This window comes from Miscanthus floridulus, chromosome 19 (genome assembly GCF_019320115.1).
Source record: "Miscanthus floridulus cultivar M001 chromosome 19, ASM1932011v1, whole genome shotgun sequence".
In the NCBI taxonomy this organism is placed as follows: domain Eukaryota; kingdom Viridiplantae; phylum Streptophyta; class Magnoliopsida; order Poales; family Poaceae; genus Miscanthus; species Miscanthus floridulus.
In genome coordinates this window covers 1687296-1706845 of record NC_089598.1, presented here as the reverse complement: position 1 = coordinate 1706845, position 19550 = coordinate 1687296, and the positions used below count along the sequence as shown (strand labels likewise).

Sequence of the window (19550 nt, the reverse complement as noted above, 5' to 3'; positions counted from 1 at the left end):
GTCGCCACGGCAACACCGTCCATGTGTCCCAGCCGTGGAGCGGACTGCGGAAGTAGATGTGGCCAATGGGCCGGCCCGGACCGGCACGGCCTATGGAGCCATTTTTCAGGCCAGGCCGGCCTGAAAAGCCCAAGCGTCTTAGTAGGCCGTGTCTGCCCAGCAGCTCGACGAGAGATGAACGGAGGCGGCGGCGTCACCTCCAGGTGGGGCGTGGGTGGTGAAGGGGCGGCGGCGTGGCACGCCGGTGACGCATGACGGCATGGCGCCACGGATCAGGCTGTAGGGCGGAGCTGATACAGGTAGGGAAGAAGGGCGCGGCCAGCCGCGGCCCGCAGGGAAAGAAGAAGGTAGCGAGCGCCTGCAGGTTACGCGGTAGAGCGGCGCGGCGCTCTATGAGTCGGAGCGGATGGGGAGTGCGGGGCCACGAGCAGAGAGGGCTGAGAGGGAGACTTGCGGGATTCATGAGTGCGAGCGAGAGCCAAGAGGGAGAGTGCGGCGGGGTGGGAAAGGGAGGGGGAAATGAGTTAGGACTTAGGGTTGGGGAGCGGTGGGCTCTTAGCAGGGTGCGGAGGTGACTGGGCTGCCACCGGGCCTATGTCTAAATGTTGTGCCGGGCTGGGCTGGGCCCATGCCAGGCCAAGATGTCGTGCTTTGTGCCGGGCTGTCGGTACGAACATTTATAAGTGCGGATACAGAGCTGTGAACACCGACGCCGCCAACCACGCTGATGTAAACTGCGTGTCGACAGCGTCGTCGACATGCACGAGGCAGACACGATTCCATTGGAAAAATCAGCTGGGCCTTGATGCTTCATATCGTGGCACCTTTGCACCAGTGGCTGACGCGCGGGTGTCGCTGTTCTTTAGACGTACCGTACGTACGAGACGGGAAAATGAAGGCACTACGGCAATTACCGTTTAAAGGATGGGATGGACAGACGGGCACCTTATTACTTCATCGTAATGGAAAGCAGCGCATATATAATAAATCACTTAATACAGCCTTTTCAAACAATCTATCTTCTGCATACAACATGGTATACATACAAACTGCAAAGTAGAAACTCGAACAAATTCTCCTGCGCATGCACCCACAACATCTCTCCACGGACGCATGCATCAAGGATTCAGTTGAGGAAGAACGCCCAAAAGCCGCCGGCGGCCGTGGCGACGGCCATCGCCCAGACAATCGCGCCGACGACCGGTGGCATCAGCGGCGCCACCCTTGACGCGAACATGGCCGAGAGCAGCGTCGTCAGCGTCCACACCGCTGCTCTGGTCCTGATATCCCTGCCCCTGCCGCCCCGCTCCTGCTCCAACGCACGGAGGCAGAGGAAGAGCAGCACGAGGATGGCGTCCGCGGCGAGCACGAACGAGACGGAGCTCGCGTCGCCCCAGGAGTTGTAGATGGCGAGCACCGAGTTGAAGGTGAGGACGCCCAGGGCTAACTTGGTTAGTCCGGCATACTGCCGGTCCATGTTGGTGTACACGTGGTGGGGAGCGTGCGGAGATCGGAGACGGCGACGACGATCCGACGAGCGAGCATCGGGTCACCGGTCACGACTACCGACTGGGCTGTGCTGGCTAAAGATGCCGAGGGCAGGCGTAGCGGTAGGAGTGTATATATAGCAGAGCGTCGGGTTGAGAAAGCGAATTCGGTAACTCAGGAAAGGGACGGATGGAGGAGATACGGAACGGAAGTCTTTGGTTCTGATCCCCGAGTCCGACAGGAGACACGTCGGCACCACGCGTACACGCCGGCCATTTGACAGTCAAACGACACTTTTCTTCTTCGTTCAAAGTACCTTGCATTCTCAGTTTCTCATGTTGTCGTTCAAACCGTCCCCACATGACGATCGAAGGCGCCAGGCTGGCAGCCCTTCTTATATACCCGGCATTTGTTGACGCCGGCCGATCCGAGGAGGGGGTACCCATCTCCATTTATAAGCTGGAATAACACGTTAACCAGCCTTTTGTTCGGTTTGCGGTCGGCGATTGGTCCATGCTACACATCAAAGCAGCCCACACTGTTAAGAATTCCGAAAAGCTAGAACCGTTTTTCACTGAATAAGAGCAATACGGTTTCTTTTAGCTCCTATCATACACTTGATATAAATTATATAAAATTATCATTGGAACTGTTTTTATCAAATATTTTCTAAAATAATTTTAGCTTCACTTAAGAAGCTACTCCACGAGATAGAAACTAAAGCCAGAACTCGAACTGTTTTAAGAGACGAGCCTTGTACATGGTCCGGTTTAAACCCGGACGAAGCTAGGAACCAGCCCATAGCAAACCGTATTGAGAGGCCATGTACGCGGCTGGTTTGTATCCGGTCCAAACCGTTTTACCCATCTGTTCCTTTTTTTTTTTTGCCGTCACCAGTCGGCGCCGCCGCCGCATGCTCCGAAATTGCCCTCTGCTCAATATGCTCCATTCTTTCGATTCAAGAAATTGAAACCAGCAAGTTCACGCTCCGTAGTTCCGCAAGCGCCGAGAAGCAATCGGGCGGCTTCGGCGCCATGGCCACCACCACGGTCTCCCACGCCACGCACCCGAGGTCGCGCGTGGTGGCGGGTCCACATCACGCCAACGAGCGGTGCGAACACAGCGGGTGACACGGCCACCGGCGACGAGCGTGAGCTCACGAGCATAGCGTGCAGGTCAGCGAGCCTCTTGGGAGTGAGCAGCTCTACTCCGTGCAAAGCTTCCTAAGGCTGTGCTACTTGCATCACAGCAGGAGCGCCGCCGATCTCGCCGTGGGGGCTCGCTCCGGGTCGCCGCCGGGCTCGCTCAGCGGTCGCCGTCAATCTCGCCGTGGGGGCTTGCTCCACGGTCGCCGTCGACCTTGCCGCGGGGCATGCTCTGTAGTCACCGACGACCTCGCCATGGGTGCTCGCTCCGTGGTCGCTGCGAACCTCGCCGCGAAGCGTGATCGCCATGGCTGGCTGGCTGGCTGCTTGCTTGCTTCTGCGCGGCAATGAAGCAAATCAAGCAAGCGTCTTCTGGCATAAACTGTGGAAGCTCTCCTGTCCTCCATATGTGGTGTCGGTGTGAAATATGGCCAACAAATAAATATTTATAGTTTTATCGTGTATTGTGATCGGAGGTGGCCTAACACTCAATAATACAGGATTTATACTGGTTCACGTCCAGTTGAGGTCGGTTGATGACTTTATTCCTGAGCCCAGGTGTTCGAAGTTTGTTGTAAGGTTACAAACGAGTAAGGAATGAGAAGGGGATATTAGAGGCCTGGTCGGACTCTGAGCCGAGTGATAGAGAGTGACATATGCTCAAACGTGCGCTAAGTATCGGAGCGTATGCTCTGTGTATCCGAGCTTGAGAGCATATAGACTGTAGCTGTCGAGCTCCAAAGCCGTTGTGCTGTTGTCCTCGAGTCTTCAGGGCTTCGAGGGTTCGAAGCTCGTGTCCTTTTGATAGAAGAGGGCACATTCTCTTTTATGGTTGAAGGGGATGGCATTACAAGTCAGAGAGAAAGAGAGTTCATACGGACGCTACCTAGTCTTATTGTCCATGTCATCGGGTACCGCAAACGAAGGTTAGTGGTCGGCTTGCCATCGGGAGGCTGGACACCCAGAACGCACCGTCTACACCATCCGAATGACTCCTCATGGGCAGCTTGGGCAAGGCAGCAAGTCCAAATAGTGGGGCTCCAGGTGGGGCATCGCCAGTGACCATTGGAGGCCTTGAGAAGTCTGCTGCCGCTGCCGGCATACCGCAGTATCTATCTCCTATGTCAAGGTTGGAGATGGGTCTGAAACCTCCACAACAGGAAACGGCTGATTTGCCGGGAGCCAAAAAAAATTTGTCGGGTGCCAGGCCTGGCGGCACCCGGCAAATAAAGGCCTCCGGCAAAGCAGCCTTTGCCGGGTGCGGGCACTCGGCAAATTCCAGCCGTCGGCAAAAATTGGTTTTTGCCGGGTGCCGGCCACTCGGCAAAATATGGCCGCCGGCAAAAGTGGCCGGCTTGACGGTGGCCAGCTGCCGTCAGCCTTTGCCGGGTGCCACGCCGTTAGGCACCCGGCAAAGAATTTTTTTAATTTTTTTTAAATTTCTTTGCCGGGTGCCCCGTGACCTGGCACCCGGCAAAGGCTTCTTTGCCGGGTGCCCGGGGTGGCACCCGACAAATTATTTTTTTGTTTTTGTTTTTTTGACCCCATTTTTTTTGTGGGGACTTGCTACAGTAAATATATCCCTATTTCAAAATTTGGGACAATTATGAATTTTTAACTATATTTCCTTAATTTTTTCCGTTTCATTGAATTTTTCCGACTATTCTAAATTTGAACTGCAGGTACATGAAATAATGGAATTTGGTCATTCAAAAAAATAGTATTCATGATATTTAGGCTATGTCGAGGCCGTATGCAGGAAGTGGCATGAAATATCGCGCATCATGTTGTCGTAACATGACGATGTACTCGCGGGGGAAGTTTATTTAAATTATATAAAATCCAAACGATGTCCGAAAATCACGAAACTTGTCGATGTGTCTTGTTATCACATGTGGAGGCCCTGGTAAAAAATTGAGAAAGTTTCGAGCAAGTTGCGACGTCGGCTGCCTAAAACCCAGACATCTCCACATGTAGATCACATGTCACAGTGGAGATGTCTGGGTTTTAGGCAGCCGACGTCACAACTTGCTCGAAACTTTCTTAATTTTTTACCAGGGCCTCCACATGTGATAACAAGACACATCGACAAGTTTCGTGATTTTCGGACATCGTTTGGATTTTATATAATTTAAATAAACTTCCCCCGCGAGTACATCGTCATGTTACGACAACATGATGCGCGACATTTCATGCCACTTCCTGCATACGGCCTCGACATAGCCTAAATATCATGAATACTATTTTTTGAATGACCAAATTCCATTATTTCATGTACCTGCAATTCAAATTTGGAATAGTCGGAAAAATTCAATGAAACGAAAAAAATTAAGGAAATATAGTTAAAAAGCTCATAATTGTCCCAAATTTTAAAATAGGGATATATTTACTGTAGCAAGTCCCTACAAAAAAATGGGTCAAAAAAACAAAAAACAAAAATAATTTGCCGGGTGCCACCCCGGGCACCCGGCAAAGAAGCCTTTGCCGGGTGCCAGGTCATGGGTCACCCGACAAAAAAATTAAAAAAAAAAAATTCTTTGCCGGGTGCCGTCGTCATCTGACACCCGGCAAAGGCCCATGACTAAAAAGGCCGGCCCACGTCCCAACCCTAATCTATTCCAGCAGACGGTTCGACCCCGCGCCTGCGCTCCGCCGCCGCCGCCGCCGCCGCTGCCCTCGCGCTCCGTCCAGCTGATGGGGCTCGCCGGGTTTGAGACGGGCTGGTCCGCCTCCGAAGACGCCGCGGGCCCGCCCCCGTCCTCCCCCGTCTCGCGTTCCAGATCAGGCGGGGCCGCCCTGGGCTCCGCCGGGAAGCCGCCACTCGGGGGCGGCCGTCTGCGGTCCTCCTTGTCCGACGGCTCCGATGCTGCCGACGAGGACCCCAGGTGCTTGATCAGGAACCTTGACGACGGCAGAGAGTACGTGGTGAGGGAAGAATTCGGTCTCCGCGAGGTCGGCACGGGGCTCCGCAGCATCCGCTGCGCAGCTGGCTCCTTGGTCACCCACTCCCGTGACAGCCGCAGCAGAGACGAGAAGGACACGTCTTCAGAGAAAGGCGGCCAACACTCCAGCTCCGCGACGGATGACAGCCAGGACAGTGTTCCACGCCATGGCCCCGCCCGAGTCAAGGTGCGGCAGTACGGGAAGTCACATAAGGAGCTCAGTGGCCTGTTTATGACGCAGCAGATACAGGCACACAATGGTTCCATCTGGAGCATCAAATTTAGTCCTGATGGCCGTTACCTTGTGAGTGCCGGGGAGGATTGCATAATTCATGTTTGGGAAGTGTTGGAGTTCGAGAGGGCAGGGAAGGAGAGGGAGGTGAAGGAGAACGGGGTGTGCAATCCACTTGTTGCTATGGTGTGCAATGAGTCATCAGAGACGATGGTGGCATCAGCTGCTCCAAGTGGGAGCCATTGGGAGAAGAAGCTGCGATCAAAGGTACTGCACAGTGGGGGATCAGTGAGCTCAGACAGGTTGATGGTGCCTGAGTATGTGTTTGCACTGTCCGAGAAGCCTGTGATAACCTTTGCAGGGCATTCAGAGGATGTGCTTGATCTCAGCTGGTCCAAATCTCAGGTAATGTACACACATTTCTAATTTATCTTCAATTCTAATGTGTAAATATTAATTTTCAGTGTAAATGCAAAGTTCAGGCTACAATAGAATGTGGAATACCTGAAAGTAGGATATCAGTCACGGAAATTAGATCCGAACATAACTCATTAAGAACACAAAAGCTGTGTAATAACAATATGTCATATTAGAAACATCGTGATCACACACCAGCTCAACTTATTTATTGTTGGGTTTGGGCGTACATAACTTGGCATCCAGATCTGGCATAGTGCAACTGGTGCACTGTCTGGAAAGGAAAACTTGACCAGCTGCCATTTATGCATTTTCGTTTTTGCGATAGGTAAATTGACTTTATTGCTCCCACGTGTACCCAAGCTTTTACCATGTGCATAAGACCCAGGTGCTCTCTACATGTAACTAAGACATGGTCTCTACACGCTTATACATTGCCATTTTACTATGGTTTTAATTTCCGTCTCAGTGCATCTAGAAAGTTCAGCACGTAAAAACTAAGCAGGAATTACACTGCAGGTTCCTAAACTTGCCTGGTCGTCTCAACTAACCCCTCAAACTTTTAGAGCCCCTTGAACTTGCATGGGTCTCACCAAAACCCCTGAACAGAAGCAAAGTTTAGGGGGTTAAATCAGACAACTGTGCAAGTTTAGGGGCTAGGTGTGACAACTGTGCCAGTTGAAGGAGATGAGAAAGTAATTTGCAAGTTTGCCTGGCTAGCCGGCTAGCCGGCTAGGTGACTACCGCTACCGCACAAGTTCAGAGACCTACAACACAGTTCTTTCTTAACTTATTGGCATTTGGAGAACCTATTGTCTATGATCTGGATGATATTTTTGTGTGCTGTCAAAATGTAGATATTTGAGTCCTACATTTGAATGTCAGCTAACCAGTTTCATGATACTGAACTGGAATTGAAAGTTTTTTCCCCCTGTGTTTTTTACCCGTAAGATTCCGATTTTGTTAATCGATATTCATTCTTTCTCTGCATCAGATCAAAGAAGGTATTAAGCTTGTCAAGAGAGTTGTAATTTACTTCCTCTGTTCCAAAATGTACACTGTTTTAGCTTTGACCTAAACCAAACTTCTCTAATTTTGACCAAGTTCATAGAAAAATGATCCAACATCTACAGCATCATATTAGTTTCATTAAATCCAACATCAAATATGTCTTGACAATGCTTTTATTTGGCATTGTAGATGTTAATATATTTGTCTATAAACTTGGCCAAAGTTAGAGAAGTTAAATAGAATAAGTTAACTTTGATGTAGTGTAGGTTTGCCTCTGTCAGACCTCTTTTTTGAATAGTTTATGGATAGCAAATACTTTGACAAAATCATGAATTAGGTATTCTATATCTCTAAGATGAAATGAGATTTGTCTTGTTTTAAATGGATAAATCTTGGTTTTAAAAGTGCAAATTAACTATTCCATTGGTATTTATTTAGGAATCAGTGCTCATAACTAGTCAAGCTACTCTGTACTCAAATACACTGAAAGCATATGCAGACAGCCAGACACCATGCACAGCATTTTTGTTTTTTTTTTGCTAGGTACTTGTCTTGCTCGTCTCTTGGTATACTTGCTGCTGTTAGTAAAGGCATATCCATTTCTACAGCATGTTGAATTTGAAGTATAATTATTATGAATTCATTGTAGTTTCCTGCTAGTTCAGCATCCCTTATATCCATCTTTTAGTTCCTGCAGTATTTGCTTTCATCATCAATGGATAAAACAGTACGGTTGTGGCACATGTCAAGCACTTATTGTTTGAAAACCTTCTCACACACTGACTATGGTACGAACATCACTTCAGAATCACCCCACCCCGTCCCTCTCACTGTCTAAGCACTGCAACAACATTGTCCGTCTAATATAATTTCTTTTTGATTCAGTGACTTGCATCCAGTTCAATCCTGTTGATGATAGATACTTCATTAGTGGTTCCCTGGATGAAAAGGTTCGTATCTGGAGTATTCCAAAGCGTGAAATTGTTGATTGGGTCGATCTTCATGAAATGGTTACTGCTGCCTGCTATACTCCAGATGGAAAGGTTTGAATTTGATCTATTTCATAGTTTCTTAATTTTGGTCAAGTGGAGCTGCTAGTTGTTCATCCTAATACCTTAAGATGTTGTCTCAGGGCGCGCTGGTTGGGTCCCACAAGGGCAGTTGCCATCTGTACGATACATCTGGTACATCGGCTTGCATTTTAGTTCTGTTCTCAACTCTCATTCAAAGACCTTATTTCCTGTTCGGTGTCTTGGAAGCCTAACCTTATATTTTTCCTTTCTCCTGGCTAGATGACATGCTTTGCTACAAAACACAGATCGACCTGCAAAACAAGAGAAGAAAATCTAGCCAGAAGAAAATAACAGGATTTCAGGTGCTTATTTTGACTAAACATTGTGTTGTGATGTGAATCATTCTGCACCAGAGTTAAGATATTTTTGGTTTGTTAAACTGAATAATAGCTCCTTAAACAGTTTGTCCCAGGGGATTCTTCAGTGGTCATAATCGCATCTGCAGATTCATCCCAGCTTTGCCGAGTGCCAGGGCTAGGGCACCCGGCAAAGTTTTTTCAAAAAAAAAAAAAAATTCTTTGCCGGGTGCCCTATGACCTGGCACCCGGCAAAGAAATTACGAAAAAAAACAAAAAACTCTTTGCCGGGTGCCCCCGCGGTGCGACACCCGGCAAAGAAATTATAAAAATAAAATAAAAAAATCTTTGCCGGGTGCCTCCCCGGCACGGCACCCGGCAAAGAAAATTTGAAAAAAAATTAAAAAAATCTTTGCCGGGTGCCTCTGACATGGCACCCGGCAAAGCAAGGGATGACGGAGCCGGCGCCGTAACGACCACTTTTCTTTGCCGGGTGCCGGGTTTGCACTCGGCAAAGTCTTTGCCGGGTGCCCGATAAAAAGCACCCGGCAAAGAAATCTTTGCCGACTAACTTTTTGCCGGAGGCTCTTTGCCGAGTGCTGCACCCGGCAAAGGCTTTGCCGAGTGCAAAGTAGCCTTTGCCGAGTGCATTCGGCACCCGGCAAAGCGCCTGAATCCAGTAGTGCTCATTCTGTTCTCTACTTCAACCACGACTCACCCCGAGAGCAACAAGTGAGCTACTTCAGTTGCAGCAGCTATTACAGGACGTGACCCTGATAGAGGCACAAGACGAGAGAGTTTGTGCTTTTGAAAAAAAAGAAGACCACAAGCTAACAACGGGCTTGATTTACAGGGCGTCAATCAGAGGGGAGCAACAGCTTCCATCCTTTGCCTTTGTCTGGCGCAACTTCGCACCCTAGGAAATCTCATCTCCTCTCTAGCTTCTGGAGGTCAATTGTTTGGATGTAATCTATATCTCTATCCCCTCCCGAGTCCTGACTTTGTAACTTGCACCAAGCCGATTTTGTAACTCCACTCACCAGACCTTGTCTGGAATCAGTGGTAATATATTCAGGTGGGGACTCGTCGTCCCCCCGGTTTTCTTGCTCAAAAACATACGACTCGTGTTGCCATTAGAGATATCCATATCTAAATCTAGATTTGTTAAACAAATTAAGTACTAATTTAGTATCCATATCAGATATAGATGTGAATATCAATATTCATATTTACTCACTAATTCATTCTAAGCTATAGTTCACTTTGATTTTATCCTAAATTGATTTTCATCTAACTCTGGTCAAGTTTTTAGACACATATAGTAACACCTACAAGTTTGAATAATGGACTCTCAAAACATGTTTCAATAAAAGAATAAATGGAATTAATTTGATATTGGTGGATTTTTATATAAACGTAACATGGTTAGAGTTTAACAAGTTTGACTTATCATCATCTAGAATTGCAGTTCCTTTGACACGAGGGAATATACAACTTGTTGACCGAAGCTTCTGTTCATATCTCAATAGAATAGAAAAAGAGGGAAAACACGAATTTGTGTTGCACTAGAGAAGTGCATATTCAGATATTTTTCACCATTTTGTGAGGAGATATGTTTATATATTTTGTAGCCAGTTACAGGATATATATATATATATATATATATATATATATATATATATATATATATATATATATATATATATATATATATATATATATATATATTTCACTTAACATATTCACGTGAGAGACTTTGCTCTGTCTTTGCTCACGATGACTAGGCCATCAGCTCGTTTTTCCTTTTTCTTTTTTAAAAAAACAAAGAAGGCAAAAAAGCAAGCATGAACCAACCTGAAAACTATTAAGGCTTTAGACACCACCAATATTTCATTTCACTTCGTTACCGTCCACCATCTACAAGAATCCAAACTCCATGTCAACATATACAGCAACGATAGAATCCAAATTCGAGGAAAATGTGATCGGCCAACATGGTAAAAGTGCCAAACTCCGTAGGACTCTTTTTTCGAAACTGCACAGACGCTATAAACACGCATGCATACTCATTCTTACAAAAGCAAGCACATACATGTACCTAACCTTATGAGAATGTCCTAGAGACTATGTTGGACCGGTAAATATCATATCATATCCTTTAAGCACCTCCAAATTAAATACCGAGCCAGAACAGTAAATCTAGAGATCGAAGAAGTCACCATAAGTACCTACCCCTAATTTTTTACTATTTAACCTTTTTTTAATAAAATTTACATTTGACCCCTGAGAGACTTAAACTCATCTTTGGACCCTGTGAGTCGGCGCCATGAGTTCTGGCGCCGAGGTAACACGTTTCGGCGCCACATGCGCCACAGATCTTGACGTCGAGATACCTAGCCTTGCATAGAAGAAAATCCTACATGAACAATAGCTCGGCGCCATAATACATGACGCCGAGGTCAACGCCAAAATCTATGACGCCGACCTCGGACACACTGATGGCCCTGGCGCGGTCAGTACTACATTGTTTCACTGCTTTTTCCTGTGCAGTGTTTCGCTATAGTGCTTCTCCCGGAATTGGGAATGGCAGCCTTGCTCGCCCACGCCCCTGAGCAGTAGCAGGCACAGTGACGACGTGACCGGTTATGCATGAAAGAGGTATTTACATAAACAAGACAGGCTCTACCCAAGGATACATGTAGTTGGCCAGTAGCACCACATTGTCAGTGTTTGCGTCAGTGCTTAATGACGTGTCCACACATTTTAGTCCAGATAACGAAGTATTGGGTACGATAGCATCTGGACCCCTTTCTGCTTTACAGTTCGGCCAAGTTCGGAGTACAACTGTGCAACTACAGAACTCTGTCTATAGTACTCCCTCCGTCCAACAAATATTTGCCGTTTAGGATTCAAAAAAATTCCCGAAATAATAAGTGAACACTTTCACGGAGTGCAACAGGCAGCAGAGCACAGTATACTTGCAGGCGTGTGAACCAGTCGGAAACCGACGGAAGGTTACAGTATACAGATGCTCTCTCGTCCACACACTTATCCCTGGACTATATCAAAAGAAAAGAAAAAAACCAACAGAGATATCTACCCGAAGCTCTCGAGATGCTTCTTATCCACTCATGCATATGCCTCAGCACCGCACGCACCTGTGCATGCCACTCTTTCCCCTTCCCTTCCCATCCCATCCCCATGCATGCGCCATGCCGCCATCGCAAGGAGTCTCCAGCAGCCACTTGTGCAGAGGGCGACTGCAGCAGTGACAGACTGACGTGGTGGGCGAGCACGCACGGTGGGCGTGCACCCGCGGCAGCGGCGTCGATTGCTCGGACACCCGGCGACATGGACAAGGGCATCAACAGCGGCCAACGGGAGCCATAGCAACGCCGCAGGTGTGCCCGGGCGGCAAGAGCTCGTCCTCATCGGCGTGGAAGACGGAGGCAAGGTGTAACAGAACCGACCAATTATACGAAATTAAGTAAGAAAATCATCCGCCAGAGCAGACGATCTAGCAAACTTAAGCCCGTATAACCCGGTAGTCCGTGAAATCACGAAGGATTTCAAACCAACTTCCATTCCAGCCAAGATCGTAATAAGTTTAGTGGTCACCATCACATATTACATAAAAGTTTGCATCACGGATACATCAGAGTTTCAACATAGTTATTACAAAACCAGTTCGAATAAAAGTAGCGGAAGTCATTTGTTCAAACCACACACACGCACGCGGAGTTCAAATATAGTGTCAGCGAATGATCATCTCCAACAAAAGCATCAGACGAGACGTAAGGAATGACCATGCCCATGGTCCTAAGCATCACCCATCGCAGGATACAGGCAGTTGATACAGTAGCCGTAATATATCTGCCCATCTACAACAAGTAGGAATAAAACCCTGAGTACGAGAAGGTACTCAGCTAGACTTACCTGACATAACCGAAAATAAATGACACCAAGGATTATGAAGGGCTTTATAGTAGGGTAGCTGACTCATTTGCAAAAGAAGCATTTTTAGCATTTCAAAAACCTTTCTAAAAGCATTATTGTCGAGTTAATTGTTATTAACCTGTCAACTAGATTTGCACCTATACTAGAGTAAACATGTGATTAAGCAGATAATGATAACCAATGATCATTAAACAACTTCCAAACTGTCATATTCATTATAACTATCCAAGTGTTCCATAAACATTTACTACGATGAAATAACTCAAGTCAAGTGCTCACTATCCAGGAGCGATGGCGATTCGAATCGATTCCTAACCAGCTGGTGATTTATTCCTTACACAAACCTCACTCATCCGCTAAAGTGAGATATTGATCACCGAGTCAACTTTCCAGGTATCTCGAGTTTGCCAGGAACCACATGTACCCGGGGGCCGACCGACTGCACTTTGGTCTTATCATCCCGCCCCCGTGTCCTACCACACCTGCTCCGGCACAGTGTGTTGCGGGTAATCTACTTGGCCCGAAAAATCTCCCAGCTTCGCGGTCGGAAGGTACTTTATCCGGCCAGCTAAATGTAAGGCATGCGTTCAACATGACTCGAGGCCCAACAACGGTCGGTCCTTAATTGACACAGACGGAAAGCACTACAGTCCAAAACTCTGCAAGTCTCTGTCCGGTCTCAACTTCATTTAACACTTAGTTATACCATGACTTCATAGTCATCCAAGCAGATTCAGGTAACCACCTATAGCTCGCAGGTGATAGGGAATCACCCGACTTCTACCGGTCTAAGCCAGCTAAGCATTGACTCGACTGCGGATACCCGGGTAACAAGGATATAGTATAACAAAGGTAGACAAGGTATAATACAGCAACGGTTGCAAATAACTCCTGAACGTAATGCATCAATTAAAGTAAAGTATTTAATTAAATCATTGCAAACCGGGAGAAAAATGCTCCGGGGCTTGCCTCTCTCGAAGGAGCTCGGACAGTGATCTGGGCACTCCGGAAGTTCCTCAACGTCCTCCTCGTCGGCTTCTGGCACTTCCTGTGGCTGCACCTCGAACTGCACCTCGGGCTCCTCGGGTATGACGACTGGGTTCTCGGTTTGCGATCCTGTATGATGCAATGTGCGTAAGTGCTTATGCAATCGGTGCATCGGATGAGACGAATACAATGGATATGTTTGAATGCAAGGTAGTCAACATCATCCAAGAAAATATACTACAAACACATGTCATCTACTGCATTCTCTTCTACTACTAATATGTTAATTCAACACATTTTATTAAATGCTTCAAAGATACACCAAAGCTTTACTAATTTCTTAAATCCCACAAAAAGCAACACTTAATAAAAACCTAATTAATAATAGGTTTGAATAGCAACCTCTATTTTTCTTGCTTAGAAAAATCTTAGAAAATTACTACAGCATAGTACTACCCTAAGTAGTTTACTAACAGATTTTCATGATATTTGAATGAGTGGATTAGCCTACACAAAAATAACAAGCTATGGCAGGATTATGATCATAAAAATACTTTGAACTGTGAAAAGTGTCAAACAACAGAGTTAGTATTTTTCCTATGTTCTTCATAGCATACAATGACTGTACAAAATTTATCACATGCATGTTTTATACAAAGTTTGCTCTCTAGCTAAAATAACAAAAATCAGCCATTAAAGGTACTTGAACTACACCTAAAAATTTTCCCACAACACATGCATGAAACATATTTTTCCTAGGAAATACATGACATAAGAAGATTAGCAAACTTGGAAATCATATTTTTCTGAAGCCTATAGATTTTTCTACATATTTTTCAAGTTATCAGCAATATTCATGATTAAATAAAGTTCTACAGAAAAGTATTTCAAAAATGACATGTAATAATTTTTCCTAGTAGATCTGATGATAAGGAATCTAGACAAATTTATTTCAATAGATTTGGAGCAACTTTGAGTATCCAAACATTTTGCAAACCATTTCTATTTTCAAATAATAAAGAAAAATGGAAAACAATTCCTTCAATCGCTACTGGGCCAGCCCGAACGGATTAGGCGGCCCACGACTGCTTTTGGCCTGCGTGGCCCGAGCGCAAGGAAGGGAAGACGGCCCGGCAAGCGTCGGCCCACGGCCTGGCTCGGCCTGGCCTGGCTGAGGCAGGGGCTACGCCGGCGCTTGCGATGGCGCGGCGGCGCGGCTCGGCCACGAGGCCGGCGGCCATCTCCGGCCATGGCAGGGCGAGCTGGCGGGCGCATGCGATGTGCGAGAAGATGGCAAATGCGGTAGGGTAGCTAGGCGGGGCTGGAGAAGAGAAGGAAGAGGCCTTCCATGGCGGCCGAGCACGGCGGCGCCATGGCCGGCGTGGCGAGGCTTGAGACGGCTCTACCTGAGCTCGGCAGGCGGCGCAAACGCGAGCACAACTTGAAGGAGGGCAAGGCGGAGCTGCGAGCGCGTGCTTGCTGGCCGAGGTGGAGGAGCCGCGGCGAATTTCGTCGGCGGGTGCGTGGCGCGGCGAGAGGCAGAGCTGCGGGCGTGCGGTGCTTGCAGAGAGGCGAGGCAGCGCGGCAGTGAGCCAGCGAGCGCACCGGCACCAGCAGGTGTAGGCGGGAGCGTGGGCGCGGGCGCAGGCCGGCTGCGACGCGCGGCGGCATCGACGGCGCATGGCCGCCACGCGGCGGGCAAGCTCTGCCGCGGTCGGGCGCGCGGCGCGGCGCGACAGCGGGCAGGCGCGCGGATGCAGGCCAGGCGCGGCGCGGCACTGGGCTGGGCCGAGCGAGGCGAGGCGCGCGCAGGAGGCTGGCTGGGCCGACTTCGGTCGTGGGCCAGAAGTGAGGCGGCGGCCCGCGAAGGAGGGAAAAGCGTTTTTCATTTGTATTTTTAAGGAATTTTTAAATGCCATCTTTCAAATATTATTTTGAGCAAGAAAATGACATCTTTTAAAAATATACCAAAAATGAAAGTTGGCTAGAATTTAATTCTCTACAACTTTGCTTTTATGACCAAAGCCAAATTCTTTCTAGATTTTGAATTGTAAATTCAAAGTCCAAGTTTAACTAAAAATCTAAATTTTTGGGAATTTATTTTTGAAGCCAAATTTCGAATTAATTTGAATACAACCTTGCTCCAAAAATTTGAACTAAACAATCCTAGATGATTTACAATAGTAGCCAACCATGTTTTACTAACCTAGCAAGCAAAATCAGGGCAAAACAAGTCTAACAAAGGTATGCAACATTCAGGTTTCACAACATGTTTCAAATGTTTCGAAGCAGTGTTTCAATTGTTATTTACATGATTAGGCATGTATGATTTGGATGCTTGATGATGCATGATATGTATGATTTGCAGTGACTAAATGCAGGCATAACACCGAGGTGTTACACAAGGTCTAGCGGCTGTTGCGGCCGAAGCACGCTATGAGGAGCCGAGGCGGCGGCAGCGAGTGGCCAAGGTCGGACGCGGCTACAGCGTCGTGTGCTGGGCGAGCTCGACCGAGACAACGGCTTCCGCTTGGCTGCCGGTGTGCGTTGGATGTGTGGGTTGACTAGAACTGTAGTTGTACAGCATCGATCGCTGCTCGGCACGGACAGTCTCTGGCACTTTATCTCTCGTAAGTACAGATAAGGCCATGTTTAGTTCCTAAAAAGTTTCCCAAAAAGTGCTACAGTAGCCATCACATCGAATCTTGCGATACGTGCATGGAGCATTAAATGTAGACGAAAAAAACTAATTGCACAGTTTGGTTGGAAATCGCGAGACGAACGTTTTGAGCCTAATTAGTCCATGATTGAACACTAATTGCCAAATAAAAACAAAAGTGCTACAGTAATCAAATTCCCAAATTTCGTGAACTAAACACAGCCTAATAGTACTTAACAATAAAAAATCTTTCTTCGTACGTGTACGCCCAGCGCAGCAGGGGTCGTGGAGCAGAGCAGAGCAGCGCTATCCAAGGTCAAAGTTTCGCTTTGGCACGTAAATGCTGGCGTCTGCGCGCACGCCGCTGTTGGTAGCAGGAGTCAGATCATCAGCAAGACGTCCGGTCACTGTGCCTGCTACTGCTTAGGGGCGTGGGCGAGCAAGGCTGCCATTCCCAATCCCGGGAGAAGCACCGTAGCAAAACGCTGTAGCACTGACCGCGCTACAGGGAAAGACGCGAAACACTGTAGCACTGATCCCCCGAGCCATCAGTGTGTGGGTCGGCGCCGAGATCTGTGGCGCCGAGATACCGGCCACGTAGGATTTGCTTCTGTGCACGGCTAGATACCTAACGCTGGCGCCGATCCTTAGAGTCCAAAGATGAGTTTAAGTCACTTAGAGGGCCAAATGTAAATTTTATTTAAAAAAAAAAAGTTAAATAGTAAAAAATTAGGTACCTACCCCTATGAGCGTCTCTACATTTTGGTTCAGCTTTAAAAAAGTGTGTTTCTGCTGCCAAAAGTAAAAAAAAAAACCAACCAAACGGGTGGACCTAGACTCCAAAAGCTGCGGGGATGGCTGAGGGCTGAGGGGTGGTGCCGTGGTGAGCTGATGGCAGCAGGGATATCTGGACGTGAGCAAGGGAGGCGGCGGGATGGGATGGCCAAGTTGGACAGGGCGGCAACGGGAATAGCTAGGTGGTGGCGTGGATGGTCGAAGTCACACCGCGGCCTTGGTCTTGGTGTCCCTGCCTCTGCCGGTCTGCTCGAAGTCACGGAGGCAGAGGCAGAGGAAGAGGAGCCCGAGCGCGGTGTCCGCGAGCAGCACGAATCCCACGGAGCTGGCGTCGCCCCAGGAGTTGTAGACGGCGAGCGCCGAGTTGAAGGTCAGGGCGCCCAAGCCCAGCTTTGTCAGCGTGGAATATCGTCGCTGGTCGGTCGGCCAAGTGAATTCGAACGGCCTTCCGCGCGCGGAGAGGGGGACAAAGCGAGCACAAGAGTTGATATACGGCTGCTGGTGAAAGGCGAAGGCTTCTTCCTTTTGTACTAGTGGCCGGGTCGTCGTTTGGACAGACGACTGAAGACGCGGCGTGCGTACGATCGAGGCCAAGTTTTGTTCAACTCCTCCCTATCCCTCAGTTCATGCTGGGCCTGGCTCGCACCGCACGCGCTGTGAATTGTGTTGTGTCCGACACGCGCGACGTGGCCGCCATTTCGCGATCGCATCGCACGGAGCCTTGCCATCGGGCATCTGACTCAGAATGACGTGCCGTGCCCTGCGGTGGGGGTGGCACTGCCGTAGGATGACAGCCATCCGAGCTTCTGACGAGCGTCGGGGATCGGAGAAGGAACGAAGCAGCATCCGGCCGGCACGGAGACAACAGCACTTGCCCTGCTCGATCAGCTGCGCCTGTGATTTCTGATTGGGTCCCAAATTGTGAGCTCTGAACTGATCATTCATCCTTTTCGAAAAGAAATTGTGAATGGATCCTTTCCTTTGTCATGCATGTCAGCACGTGCTCTGCTTTGCTTTCTCTGCTGAACATCACACGCGCGCATCTTTCCATCTTTCCACACGAACCGCGATTCACGACTGCGCACTGAGAACACAAAGTTATGCATAGTCAGTCACCATTGACGGACCATTATTGCTCCTTCGGTACGGGGTAGAGAGAGATCCCTGAAATCATGTACACGCAGGCGTGACGACGCATCCCAGCTCCCCCCCGGGTCGAAGAAGCCCCGGCCCGAGGACCCTCGACGCCGGCGGCCGCCACGGACCACGGCTGCAGAACTGCGAGGAGCGAGCGCTTGTGGCCAGCCTCCCTCCGGCAATGGCGCTTGAACCCGCCCCTTCTTCAGCCTCCCGGCCTCTCCCTCACCGCCCCTCCCTCAAAGCCGACGGCCAAAGCGGATCGAGGTGCCATAGCGCGCACGGCAGTGCCCGGCGGAGCCGGCTTAGCAGATCTAGAGCAAGCGGGATGTGGCGGGCAGAGGACAGCGTGCTCGACGGCAGGCTCCCTCAATAGCGGGCTCCGCGTTTTATTTTTCTTTTACCGATTTTCGGAGGGGAACATTTTGTTGTTGATTAACATTGACATTTGCCTCTGAAAATTCTATTTTGGCCTCCTTCAACAACCGTTTCTGCGGCAGTGTCTTGCAGACGTTTCTGAGGTCTGGGAGGTACGGAGTAGGTGTGAAAGCGCTGGTCGGCGTCTCGACAGAGGTCCTCAAGGCAAGGCGTACTACTGGACAGGAGTATGTTCAGAGAGGTTCTGACTTCTGAAGACGTGTGCTCCCCAAAGTCCTGAATTTACTATCATTAAGCCGGTGAGCTTTGGCCGCCGGCCAGAGTGGCCACGTCGCCCGAAATTATCCTGAACGTCCGATTCAGCGATCTACGGTCCAGACTGCCTCCACCGTTCGCTGCAGTGCGTACCCGCCCACTACGAAGCCCTCGCCGGCTCTCCCCGACCCCGACGCCCTCCTCCTCTCCGCTCTCTCTCGCTCTCTCCCTCTCTCGATCCATGACGCCATGGCGAAGCGCACGGAACGCACGGGCAGGGCGGTGCAACTGCGGCCGCCCTCCTCCTCCCCTCCCCACACAGCCGCCGCTCCCCTGTGCGCTGGCGGCGCCGCACGCATCGCCGGACGCCGCCCCCGCTCGGGCGGCGCAACGGCGCAGGTGGCGCCGGTCCGGCCCTAGACCCGGCCTCGGCTCCGGTGGCGCACGGCCCCGCGGCACCGGGCCTAGGCGGCCGGCCCCGCCGCAGCGGCCACGCCGACCTAGGGTTTCGCGTTTCCATCGATGGCCGTCCCGGATCGGCCGGGCCTCGGAACTCGGCGCGGGTGGTGCACCGGTGCAGAACTGGCACTGCCACGGCCGCCGGCCCCGGCGGTGGCCGCCCCCGTCGACGAGCGTGTCCTTGTGCCATCGCCCGAGCGTTGACCTAGCTGTGCAGCGTGCAAAATTAGAAGTTGCAACGGTACTGATAATATTGTCACTAATTTTCTTCTAATACCGTAGACTATATTTGAGGTATTGTATACTGCATTGCTGCAAA

The 19550-nt window shown here is 49.2% G+C and overlaps 2 protein-coding genes across 2 annotated transcripts; one reads left to right on the top strand and one right to left on the bottom strand.

Annotated features, from left to right (window-relative positions):
- Positions 1–960: 960 nt before the first annotated feature.
- LOC136529163 (uncharacterized) lies at positions 961–1608 on the bottom strand. The gene has a single exon (XM_066522237.1). It carries the CDS (start codon positions 1475–1477, stop codon positions 1127–1129), a length of 351 nt encoding a protein of 116 aa, XP_066378334.1. The 5' UTR covers positions 1478–1608; the 3' UTR covers positions 961–1126.
- Positions 1609–5210: 3602 nt separating this feature from the next.
- Positions 5211–18772, top strand: LOC136528745 (uncharacterized). Its single transcript, XM_066521720.1, has 7 exons — positions 5211–6212; positions 7924–8023; positions 8121–8278; positions 8368–8419; positions 8528–8610; positions 8711–8799; positions 18640–18772. The coding sequence occupies exons 1-7, from the start codon at positions 5211–5213 to the stop codon at positions 18770–18772; spliced, it is 1617 nt and encodes a 538-aa protein (XP_066377817.1).
- The last annotated feature ends 778 nt before the right edge of the window (positions 18773–19550 follow it).

Coding starts and splice junctions, on each gene's coding strand:
- LOC136529163 (XM_066522237.1), bottom strand. CDS start 1,477: ATGGACCGGCAGTATGCCGGACTAACCAAGTTAGCCCTGGGCGTCCTC.
- LOC136528745 (XM_066521720.1), top strand. CDS start 5,211: ATGACTAAAAAGGCCGGCCCACGTCCCAACCCTAATCTATTCCAGCAG. Junction 8,024..8,120: donor CTTCTCACACACTGACTATG/GTACGAACATCA, acceptor TTTTTGATTCAG/TGACTTGCATCCAGTTCAAT. Junction 8,420..8,527: donor CCATCTGTACGATACATCTG/GTACATCGGCTT, acceptor TCTCCTGGCTAG/ATGACATGCTTTGCTACAAA.